Genomic DNA, 13,513 nt, shown 5'->3' on the forward strand with positions numbered 1-13,513 from the left:
GCTAGAAAATTTTAATATTTGTGAGGTTAAGTTGTTAGAAATTCTTGAACTTCCACTTGAAAGTTAAAACTATTCTAACTATCGAGTTGGAAAAGACATTCGAATGCTTCCAGTTGCCGTTTATATTTTAAGCTTCACCATCGCTTATTGTAAATGATCTTAAGTCTTCTATTGATGACTTTCAAGAGCAACTTTATTGTTGGAATTTGGAATTCGTTTTGAAAGTAAACATTTAAAAATTTGTTTCATAATTTGTATTACGAAACCTTTAACTTTAGAGATAAGGTAAAAATAGTACAATCGAAAGTGATCGTGATATCAAACACAATTTAAATGAAAATTTTGAATGCTAAAGAGAGAGAAAAGATATAGAGGAAACGGAATCTGTCAACGGAGAGGAATTATAATCTCCTACATCCATTGCGAATGAACTAAGAAATATACTCAAACTTTATATTACAAACTGTTTTCCAAAAAGAGTAATTTTAAGAGTTAAACATTTTTATATATGGATTAGTGTCTAGTTAAACTCTATCTATCGAGTTAGAAAAGGCATTTGTATATTTCCAGATATTTTGGTCACTATCACTCCAGATAAATGATCTTAAGCCATCCATTGTTGACTTTTTAGCGAAATTTATTGTACTAGGAATTCGTTTTAAAAGTAATCTACTCGCTAGTCTATGGACTGTAGGTTAGTCTATTCACTAGCCTATAGACAGAACTTTTGACTAGTCTATTGTGTAGACTTTTGACTAGTCTATTGAGTAATCTACTGTATAGTCTTTTCTACTTCTACTGATTAGTGTATTGACTAAAATTTTGTCTGGTCTAATGTCTATCCTGTTGGCTAGTCTATCAAGTATTCTACTGTATAGGCTATTGGCTATAGATTAGTCTATTTACTAGCCTATAGACTGAACTTTTGACTAGCCTTTTGGCTGGTATATTGACCTGACTTTTAAGCAGCAGAACACTCAAATGTCTATTGTCTAGTATTTTGAATACTCTACTGACTATGGCTAGTCTATTGACTGAACTTTTGTCTGGTCTATTGACTAGTCTATCAAGAAGTCTATTAGCTAGTATATATACTATGAATTGGTCTTTTGACTGGTAATGTTAACTATTCTATTAACTAATCTATTGACTAGAATGTTAACTGGCCTATTTAATAGTATATTAACTATTCTATGGACTATATATTAGTCTTTTGAATAGTCTATATATAGGCTGTACTTTTGACCGGTCTATTGACTGAACTTTTGACTGGTCTATTGAATAGTCTATTATCTATTCCACGGACTAGTTATAGACAGATCAGTCTATTGACTGAACTTTTGACTAGCCTGTTGGCTAGTCTATTGACTATAGATTAGTCTCTCTAGTCTATTGACCAGTCTCTCTAGTCTATTGACCAGTCTCTCTAGTCTATTGACTAGTCTCTCTAGTCTATTGACTAGTCTCTCTAGTCTATTGACTATAGATTAGTCTATGCTCTAGCCTATAGACAGAATTTTTGACTACACTGCTGAATAGTCTGTTGGCAGGTATATTGACTAGTCTTTTCAGTGATCTACTGTCTAGTCTATTGAATTTATCTATTGACTATTGGATTAGTCTATTGACTGAACTTTTGTCTGGTCTATTGAATAGTTCATCAAGAAGTCTATTGCCTATTATATAGACTATATATTTGTCTATTGATTAGTCTGTTAACTAGTCTATTGACTAGCCTATTGACCAACTATTCTGTGGACTATATATTAGTCAATGGACTAGTCTTTAAATTAACTTTATACTGGTCTATAGAATAGACTATTATGTATTCTTTGGACTAGTTTATAGACTGAACTGACTCTCTAGCGATTACACTTCTGGCTACTCTACTGACTAGAAATTAATATATTTTCTAGGTTTATAGATTGAACTTTTGACTACAGTATTGTGTAAACTACTGTCTATAGACTGATCAGTTGACTTAACTGTTTTTAGTCTAATCTTTTAACTAGTTTATTACTAGTTTATTGACTGTTCTATTGACTAGTTTAATAACTACTCCATTGAATAGCCTATTAACTGGTCTACTGACTAGTTAATAGACTAGTTGACGACTGATATATAGAGTTATCTATTGACTAGTTTATTGCTTGGTGTATTGACTGGTGCATTGACTAGTCTATTAACCTTTTTGTTGGCTAGTCTATTGACCTTTTTGTTGACTAGTATGTTGTCTGATCTGTTAACTAGTCTGTTGCTAGTTTGTGGACTGTTTTATTGGGTAATATACAGACTAGTGCTATTGACTAGATTAATGACTGGTCTACTGGCAAGTCCATAAAATAGTTTGTTGACTGGTCTATGTAATAATGTATAGACTTGTTCATAGACTGTTCTATTGACTAGTCCATAGACTGATACTTTGACTAGTCCATAGATTAATCTACTGACTAGTCCATAGACTGATCTATTGACAAGTCTATAGACTGATCTATCGACAAGTCCATAGACTGATCTATTGACAAGTCCATAGACTGATCTATTGACAAATCCATAGACTGATCTGTTGACTAGTCCATAGACTGATCTATTGACTAGTTTGTTGACTGATCTATTGACTAGTTTGTTGACTGCTCTACTCACTAATCTATCGACAAGTCCATATACTGATCTATTGACAAATCCATAAACTGATCTGTTGACTAGTCCATACACTGATCTGTTGACTAGTCCATAGACTGATCTATTGACTAGTTTCTTGACTGCTCTACTAACTAGTCTATTGACTACTCTACTGCCTGGTCTTTTGATTAATCTATAGACTGGTTTATTGACTAGTTCATCTTCAATACTGCTTTTTAATATAAAACAGTTTAGAATATTTCCTCTAGAAAAGTTTGATTTTAACAATAAATTTATTATACAAATATTGGGAATACTAGAAGAAAAACCTCCCACATATAGCCGACAAACTAAAAGAATCCATCAGCCATCTTATTATAAAAAAATTAAAGTTTTTTTTTATTAAAAAAACTACTAGGGAAAACATTTATCCTTGACATGCTTATAATGAAACAAGGGGTGTAAAAAAAAATCTCTTTTAAAATGTGTTTACAATTTTAACACAGAAACATACATAGAAAAAGGAAAACAAACAAACATTTTGTACAAAATGTTAAAAGAAATTAATTAATTCATACATTATACTAACATATCGGAAACAGAAAATAAAAAGGACATTTAAGGTTGTTTTTTTATAGTTTTTTTTTCATTATGTTTTAACATAGTTTATTTAAGGATTTAGCGGATTTTTTTTTAGTTTCATTATTATTGAATAATCATAATAAACGTTAATAGAATAGGATGTGTGTTTGTATTTTTTTTTTTTTTTGATGAGAGAATGAAAGAATTTATGAGTTTATTTTTTTATACTTTTTTTTTTCTCTTGTTATTACAAATATAACAAAGACAACAACAAAAGAAAGAGTTACACCCAGTAAATAAGAAAGAAAAAAAGAAATAGAAGAAAATAGACAATAAAGGAAAATAAAAAAACTATACATTTATAAACACTTTATAAAGTTGTTAATTAACGTTAAAAGAAGTAAATATGTTAATAAAAAAATACATTTATTTTATGTATAAAAAAAATATTTAACATGTAATTTTTTTTAGTTGATTTTTTAGTTTATTTTTTTTTTTTAATAATTTTGCAAATACAAAAAGTATGGGCGAAAAAAATGTTCAAACTAAAGGAATGCAGAAAAAAAAAACTAAAGTAAAAGAAAACAATTTTGGTTTTTGGGTTTTTTTGTTTTTTTGGTTATTATAAAAAAACAAAAATGAAATTATTTATTAAAAAAAATAATAAATAATATTAATGCTCTGCCTAACAAAAAAAAGAAAAAGAAAAATAAAATATATAATGATTTTATAAATTTTCTCGATATTTTTTTTTAAATATATAAAGTTTTTTTTTTTTGTTGCAAACAAAGAAGTAGAAGAAAAAAAGAAAAATAAGTAAGTTTATGGTAAAAATATACAATAATGAAATATATTTTTTTTATAAATATATAGATCATAAAAACAGTGAATTTGTTTATTTTGTTTCAGATTTGTTTTCTTGGTTTTTTTGTATTTTTTTTTTTGCACTTGTTTTGTTTTTATTGCTAAAATTGGTTGTAGCTGTTGTTGTTGTTATACATTTTATTAAAGGTAGAAAAAATTTATTTTAACAAAACTAAAAAGGCTGACGGGGGGAAGTTGTTGTATTAGTAAAAGCAAAAAACCAACAAAAAAAAGTAAAGAATTTAGAAATTTTATAAATAGATTTTAGGAATTTTAAAGATTTGTTTTTGCGTTTCCTATTTGTTTCAAATTTTTCTAATTTCTTTAACTAAACCTTGTGGCCTTGTTCTTACCATCCCCCACCTCCCCCTGCCATAAGCCTTTTAAATAACACATTTTTATTTTGTTTGTTTAAGGGGGGAAACAACCTGCTCTCTGTTTGCTTAGCTCCAAAAGTTATTCCTGCTGTTGCTGTTGTTAATAAATATTGACCATGTATTTTATTATTATTGTTGTTGTAGAAGATCCAAGACTATTGGTTTTGTTTCTTAGCTGTTGTTGTTGTTGTTGGTTTTATTAAAAGTTCTTTATGCTTTTCTTTTATTTATAATTTAGGTTTTGTTTTTACTTTTGTTTAATTAAAATATGTTTTTGTTTTTACTGCTGAATTTTTTGGATTTTCTTGTTTTTTTTTTTTTTGTTTAAAAATATTTTGTTTTTGTTTTTAAATGTTCTTGTTGTTGTTGTTTTTAATATTTCATAGTCATTAAAAAGGAAACAATTTAGTTTGGTTGTTAGTTGTCACCACCTTCTTGTGGTTCATCACCATCACCTTGGGTGTCTGAAGTCCAGAGGGTAAGGTTGTCTCTCAACAATTGCATAATGAGTGTTGAGTCCTTGTATGAGTCCTCATTAAGGGTGTCGAGTTCAGCTATCGCATCATCGAAAGCCTAAATTTTGTTTTCAAAAAATAAAAAGAAAAATTAAATATTAGTTTTGTTAAAAAAAGAAAAAAGTTTGAGTAAAACAAAGGTTTGATGCGCCAAATATAAAAGAAATATTTCAAAACAAGCTCTTTTTTTTTGTTGGTTTATATTATTACATACATACGTATGTATGTGTGTGTTTGTATGTAATCTTTTTGTAGCAAACTACACCTAAGAAATTCATTAGTATTTGTATTTATTTATATTAAAAAAAAATGCATTTATTTTTTATTTTTTAAAGGTTTCAAAATTTTATTTAAATTCAATTCATCTTTTTAGCTTATGTACGAAAAAATTCGATTATAATTTCGAAAATTCGAATTTAAGTTCGAAAATGTTTAAAAACTGTTAAAATGACTTTGTAAATCATGGTGGTTTAATAAAAATATAATTTTAGTTTTGATTTTAAATTCATTTCTTCTATTTTCCACTTTCATACTTTAAAATTTCGAAAATAATTTGAAAATTTTGAGAAATTTTGAAAAATTTCCTGCATTTTATCAAATTTTCATGAAATTTTATGTATTTAGCACTATTGATATAGTAAATAAGCTTTTTTGGCTATGTTCGAAAATTCGAAATTAATTTCGAAAATTTGAACTTAAGTTCGAAAATTTTTTTTAACTTAAAATGTTATGTAAATCAATAGGATTCATTAAATTATAAATTAAGTGTTAATTTATAACAATTTCTTACATTTTTTCCATTCCAAACTTCAAAATTTTGAAAATAATTTGAAAATTTTAAGGAATTTTAAAAATTTTCGATGAATTTTATAAAATTTTCATGAAATTTTAAGTATTTAGCACTATTGAAATAGAAAATAAGCTTTTTTGGTTATGTTCGAAAATTCGAAATTAATTTCGAAAATTCGAAGTTAAGTTCGAAAATTTTTTTTAACTTAAAATGTTATGTAAATCAATAGGATTCATTAAATTATAAATTAAGTGTTAATTTATAACAATTTCTTACATTTTTTCCATTCTAAAATTCAAAATTTTGAAAATAATTTGAAAATTTTGAGAAATTTTGAAAAATTTTCTGCATTTTATCAAATTTTCATGAAATTTTAAGTATTTAGCACTATTGATATAGAAAATAAGCATTTTAGTTTATGTTCGAAAATTCGAAATTAATTTCGAAAATTCGAACTTAAGTTCGAAAAATTTTTTTAAACTTAAAATGTTATGTAAATCAGGAGGATTCATAAAATTATAAATTAAGTATTAATTTATAACAATTTCTTACATTTTTTCCATTCCAAACTTCAAAAATTTGAAAATAATTTGAAAATTTTAAGGAATTTTAAAAATTTTCGATGTATTTTAAAAATTTTCGATGAATTTTATAAAATTTTCATGAAATTTTAAGTATTTAGCACTATTGATATAGAAAACAAGCTTTTTTGGTTATGTTCGGAAATTCGAAATTAATTTCGAAAATTCGAACTTAAGTTCGAAAATTTTTTAAAACTGTTAAAATGATCTCTCAATCATGAGGATTCATGTAAATATAATTTTAGTTTAGAATTTAAGCCAATTTCCTTCTTTTTTCACTTTCGAACTTCAAAATTTTGAAAATTATTTGAAAATTTTCATAAATTTTAAAAAATTAGCATGAGTTTTAAACAGTTTTCTCGAAATTTAATGTATATAGCAAAGTTGCTATAGAAAATAGGCTTTTTTGGCTTATGTTCGATAATTCGAACTTATGTTCGAAAAGTTTTTAAAGCTGTAAAAATGTACTTTAATCATGAGCATTCATGAAAATATAACTTTTCGCTTAAATTGAGTTTTATTTCTTCCTTTCTTTTTTCAATTTCGACTTTCAAATTTTTTAAAAATTCTAATAATTTTGAAACCATTAAAATCTATTTATTTTATATTAAAAAAATTAAACACGTTAACATCATCATTTTAAAATTTTCTTCCAAAAAAAATCCATTTAACATTTCTCCAAATATAAATAGTTTATAAAATGGAAAAAAGGGGCATGGTCGGTAATAAAAAAACAAGGCTTCTTATGAAAATCGAAAAGCATACTAACACGTAAAACAAAATTATAACACCAGACCTTATAGCTTAAAGGGAATAACAACAATTATTTGTTAAACAATTTATATTAAAAAAGAACATGCTTTTTGTTAGAGATCAGAGGATCGTTACATATTTAGGGCAAACAACAAAAACGAGTCCCAGAAAACGGGTATGGGTTTCTTATAGGGACTTAAAATTGGTTAATAACAATACAACATAAAGCAAAAATAAAAAAACATTAACAAAAGATTTGTTTATATATGTATAATAAAAAGGGACAAGGACTTTATGGGTCAGCATGGTAACAGTTTAGTTTCTCAAGCCTAAAGAAAGCATATATTAGTTCCTCTTTGGCACAATCAGACGTGCATATATAGATATTCATCAAAGCAATGTTTATAGTAGTAGTAGTAGAAATAGTATTGAAACCTGTTTAGCTAAATGACAAGCCCGCGCTGGTGAATTGATAATTTCATAATAGAAGACGGAAAAGTTGAGAGCAAGACCTAATCTGATGGGATGTGTAGGCTGCATTTTGTTTTTGGCTATATCGAAAGCCTCCTGATAAGCCTTTTTCGAATCCTCAACCACGGCTACAAATGTTAAAAAAAAGAAGAAAATAAAAAACAAAAAATATATATTTATGAAAAAAAAAAAAAAAACAAACAAAACAAATGTTTGCAACTATCCCTAAACTAATTTCATAAATTCCTAGCTAACTACCTAGAAGTATATATTAACCGCCTACTAAATGCTCCCTCCCCTTTAACGAAGATGATGATTTGCGTGTTTAAATTTTCTTTTTGTTTTTGTTTTATATACACATATTTTTTTAATAAAAGTTTTGAAATATTTCTTTTTATTGGCCACTTAAACCTCTTTGCATGGATTTTAACGCTATATTAACCTGTTTGGCCAATTGGCAAGCTTTGTCTGGAGAGTTCAGAATCTCGTAGTAGAAGACTGAGAAATTAAGTGCAAGACCCAATCTGATGGGATGTGTTGGTTGCATTTTACCCTTGCTAATTTCAAATGCATCCTGGTAAGCGGTTTGGGAGTCGTCAACAACGGCTGTTTATTTTTTTTTTTAAATTTTTAGAAAAAATTTTATCGATTTAATAAAAAATTTTTGTTTAAAGGTTATTAAAAAGGACTTAAACATATAGTTCTTATTCAATTCCATATTAATATTAATTGTCTTTAAAGTAAAACTTTTAAACAAATACTTACTGTTGCGTGCATCTCCTGTGGCTACCTCAGCTAAATACCTGTAATAATCTCCCTTCATTTTTAGATAGAAAACCTTACTTTCTGGATTGCTGGCTTTGGGAATAAGGTATTTGTCAAGAAGACCCTGAAAATAGAAAAAAATATATATAAACATAAAATTAATCAAGTGTATTTAAGCATTAAATATTGATTTCTTTCTGCAAATAGTGGAATAAAAAAACTCGCACAAAGTAACAGAGATGGAAAACCTAAATTTTAAATTAGTACATACTAACATATAAAAGAGTACTTTTTAGGTTTTAAAGTATTAAACTAATATTAGACTATAGACTAGACTAAAGATTTGACTATAGACTAGACTATAGACTAGACTATAGACTAGACTATAGGCTAGACTATAGACTAGACTATACACTAGACTATAGACTAGACTATAGACTAAACTATAGACTAGACTATACACTAGACTATAGACTAGACTATAGACTAAACTATAGACTAGACTATAGATTTGACTATAGACTAGACTATAGACTAGACTATAGACAAGACTATAGACTAGACTTTAGAATAGACTATAGACTAGACTATAGACTAGACTAAAGGCTAGACTATAGACTAGACTATAGACTAGACTATACACTAGACTATACACTAGACTATAGACTGGACTATAGACTAGATTATAGACTAGACTATAGACTAGACTATAGACTAGAATATAGACTAGACTATAGACTAGACTATAGACTAGACTATAGACTAGACTATACACTAGACTATACACTAGACTATAGACTAGACTATACACTAGACTATACACTAGACTATAGACTAGACTATAGACTAGACTATAGACTAGACTATAGACTAGACTATAGACTAGACTATAGACTAGACTACAGACTAGATTATAGACTAGACTATAGACTAGACTATAGACTAGACTATAGACTAGACTATAGACTAGACTATAGACTAGACTATACACTAGACTATAGACTAGACTATACACTAGACTATAGACTAGACTATACACTAGACTATACACTAGACTATAGACTAGACTATAGACTAGATTATAGACTAGACTAGACTAGACTAGACTATAGACTAGACTATAGACTAGACTATAGACTAGACTACAGACTAGATTATAGACTAGACTATAGACTAGACTATAGATTAGACTATAGACTAGACTATAGACTAGACTATAGACTAGACTATAGACTAGACTATAGACTAGACTATAGACTAGACTAGACTATAGACTAGACTATAGACTAGACTAGACTATAGACTAGACTAGACTATAGACTAGACTAGACTATAGACTAGACTATAGACTAGACTAGACTAGACTATAGACTAGACTATAGACTAGACTATAGACTAGACTAGACTAGACTAGACTATAGACTAGACTAGACTATAGACTAGACTAGACTATAGACTAGACTAGACTATAGACTAGACTAGACTATAGACTAGACTATAGACTAGACTAGACTATAGACTAGACTAGACTATAGACTAGACTAGACTATAGACTAGACTAGACTATAGAGTAGACTATAGACTAGACTATAGACTAGACCATAGACTAGACTATAGACTAGACTATAGACTAGACTATAGACTAGACTATAGACTAGACTATAGACTAGACTATAGACTAGACTAGACTAGACTATAGACTAGACTATAGACTAGACTATAGACTAGACTATAGACTAGACTATAGACTAGACTATAGACTAGACTATAGACTAGACTATAGACCGGACTGTAGACTATACTATAGACTATACTATAGACATGACTGTAGACTATACTATAGACATGACTGTAGACTATACTATAGACTATACTATAGACACGACTGTAGACTAGACTATAGCGTAGACTACAGACTAGACTATAGGCTAGAGTAGACTAGACTATAGATTAAACTAGACTAGTCTGTAGACTAGATAATAGGCTAGACTATTAGACTATGTTAGAAAATGTGCTGGGAGTACCGAATTATCCATACCTGCAAAGTAATATAAATATCCTCTTCATAAAGCTACACTTATAGATGAAAGAGTAAGGGGTTAATGGGTATAGGAAAAAAACATTATTGTACAGCTCATCTAAAGGATAATAAGGCTCATATAAATGGGGTAGGTGTTGGGTTTGTAAGAATGTTAATTTTCAACTGTAGGTTTTATTAAGGTCATGTGGGTATTTTTTTTTTATCTCTATATGTATGTTCTTTTATATCTGAACAAGTATGTATATTAATAATCTGTAGTTATAATCATAATAACACTAAAAGAGTACATTTATGTACATGGTCATAGGGTATACATATGTTGTTTCCTCTTGTTGCACTTTTACTAGTATAATTACATCCTTGTTTTAAGAGCCGACAATTCATCCACGAGTAATTAGCTGTTGTCATACAAAATTAATAATGCGTAATAATAGTAGATCTGTGAAATGAGTTAGTGGGTGGAACTTTGGTAAAGGCTTCTATGAAGATTTCGATATATCAAATATCTGTCTATAGCACGTTCTACCTATACCTTCATATCATGAGGATTCATGAAACTGTAATTGAGTTCAATTTCTAACATTTTCCACTTTGGAACATACAAATTTTTGAAAATAATTTGACACTATTTATCACATTAAAAGTATTTTCGCAATTCTGATCGAATTTTGTAGCAAAAAGGAAAACATGGTATAAAAACCACAAAAACAAATTTTTCGAATAAAAACAATTAAGAAACTAATATGATTTCATTTAGAAATAAAAACCAAAATTATAAATAACAAAATTTTCCATCTCCTACTGTGGTCAGACAATTAAATTTATATATATTTCCAAACAAACCTTTGCACCTTAATTATCAATCAATCAACAAAATTCTTTATTATCGATTATAAACAGAAAAAAAAAAATAATTAAAATTTTAACTTTCACGAAGGCTCAGTAAGGAAAATTTTTAGATATACAGCTGACATCCAAAATGAAAACATTATTATTCAATTTAAAATAGATTTATTGATTGAAAACTCATCATAGTGACAATATAATACAAAAATAATTCAAAGGATGATGAGAAACACCCCACCCACACAGAATATTAAAAAAAAACAAATCCAAAAAGCCACATGTATTTTTATATTTAAATATGTATGTATAATACTTATATTATTTTCCCATTATGCCTTAGCAAGGCAGGAGTATGTATGTACATGATCAGGTTTATTCAAGTGTGTAGGTATATTCCCCACACGGGTAGTAAAAAAAAAGAAACACACACAGTAATACTTAGATTTATTTACTATATATATTATAAACAAAAATGTATTGCTTAGTTAGCTTGTGGTTAGTTTATTATAAACATATTTATTAACCCACAAAGCCACAACCAACCACCCTCAAATAAACCTGCTTTTCCTCCCTTTATGTCTTCTGTGTTTAAATAAGAAAATTTAATATGGTCAAAAGGGATGTCTAACACAGTCTACTTGCTACTTAAATAGTTTTATTTGCTGTGGTCGGTCTTCAGTAAAGAGTAAGTTATATAAAATGTCATTAAAGAGTTTTATCGTTTAAGAACTTAAAACTTTATTAGACTATTGGCAAACACGAAAAAGTACATGAAGTATATAAGTTTATGAAGTATAATATTTGCCATAAGAATAATATTTCAAATTGTTTTCCTTCTTTAAATAATAACCCAGGAAAACCAATTAATTTGTTCTAGAACGAATGCAAACAAACTGAACTATAACTGAACTAGAGCTGAACCAGAACTAAACTAAACTAGAACTTAACTAGAACTCAACTAAAAGTGAAGTAGAACTGTACTAGAACTTAATTTGAGCTTAACTAGAACTGAACTAGAACTAAATTAAAACTGAACCAAAAGTGAACTAGAACTAAACTAGAACTGAACTAGAACTGAACTAGAACAGGACTAGAACTGAACTAGAACTGAACTAGAACTGAACTAGAACTGAACTAGAACTGAACTAGAACTGAACTAGAACTGAACTAGAACTGAACTAGAACTGAACTAGAACTGAACTAGAACTGAACTAGAACTGAACTAGAACTGAACTAGAACTGAACTAGAACTGAACTAGAACTGAACTAGAACTGAACTAGAACTGAACTAGAACTAGGACTGAACTAGAACTGAACTAGAACTGAACTAGAACTGAACTTGAACTTGAACTTGAACTAGAACTAGAACTGAACTAGAACTGAACTAGAACTGAACTAGAACTGAACTAGAACTGAACTAGAACTGAACTAGAACTGAACTAGAACTGAACAAGAACTGAACTAGAACTGAACTAGAACTGCACTAGAACCGAACTAGAACCGAACCAGAACTGAACTGAACTAAAACTGAAGTATGTATGACTGAACTAGAATTGAACTAGAACTGAACTATATATATATTCATGTGTTCTAGAACAACTAGTTGTGAAACTAATAAAGTTTTTCCTGCAACGTCGAATTAAAAACTTTGTATTTATTTTTAAACTGAACTAGAACTGAACTAGAACTGAACTAGAACTGAACTAGAACTGAACTAGAACTGAACTAGGACTGAACTAGAACTGAACTAGAACTGAACTAGAACTGAACTTGAACTAGAACTAGAACTGAACTAGAACTGAACTAGAACTGAACTAGAACTGAACAAGAACTGAACTAGAACTGAACTAGAACTGCACTAGAACCGAACTAGAACCGAACCAGAACTGAACTGAACTAAAACTGAAGTATGTATGACTGAACTAGAATTGAACTAGAACTGAACTATATACATATATATTCATGTGTTCTAGAACAACTAGTTGTGAAACTAATAAAGTTTTTCCTGCAACGTCGAATTAAAAACTTTGTATTTATTTTTAATTTTATCCTAATAGTTTTGTACTTACCAAAACTTCATAACAGATTTCCCTAAGTTCCTTCTCTACACGTTCTCTGTACTCGCGGGCGAGCTGTTGTTTTCTGGCGGAGGCTTCGGTTTTCTGCTCAATGGAGGAAATTACTCTCCACGATGATCTAAAAAGGGAATAACATAAACAAATAATGAAATTTTAATGAAATCACACTTTTACAAAAAAGAATGGAATCAGATTTGAAAATTCGATATTCGAAACGTGTTTTTTAAG

General features: G+C 28.5%; 1 protein-coding gene across 7 annotated transcripts in view; it reads right to left on the minus strand.

Annotated features, from left to right (window-relative positions):
• Positions 1-4,192: 4,192 nt before the first annotated feature.
• The window catches only part of LOC119610672 (14-3-3 protein zeta), a 49,964-nt gene continuing 40,643 nt past the window's right edge, over positions 4,193-13,513 (minus strand). For 3 of the 7 annotated variants that reach the window (XM_037965993.1, XM_037965994.1, XM_037965995.1), the window contains exons 4-7: positions 13,277-13,403; positions 8,321-8,444; positions 7,998-8,161; positions 4,368-5,018 (exon numbers count right to left, since the gene is read on the minus strand). In XM_037965993.1, the coding sequence (XP_037821921.1) occupies positions 4,863-5,018; positions 7,998-8,161; positions 8,321-8,444; positions 13,277-13,403 (571 nt within the window). In that variant the 3' untranslated portion in view covers positions 4,368-4,862. Of the gene's footprint in view, positions 5,019-7,519; positions 7,684-7,997; positions 8,162-8,320; positions 8,445-13,276; positions 13,404-13,513 lie in introns of all 7 variants that reach the window. The other 4 variants (XM_037965990.1, XM_037965992.1, XM_037965996.1 and 1 more) reach the window with 2 other exon arrangements.

The sequence above is a fragment of the Lucilia sericata genome, unplaced genomic scaffold (assembly GCF_015586225.1).
Source record: "Lucilia sericata isolate MDLA Ls3-8-SP2 unplaced genomic scaffold, ASM1558622v1 Contig001261F_arrow, whole genome shotgun sequence".
In the NCBI taxonomy this organism is placed as follows: domain Eukaryota; kingdom Metazoa; phylum Arthropoda; class Insecta; order Diptera; family Calliphoridae; genus Lucilia; species Lucilia sericata.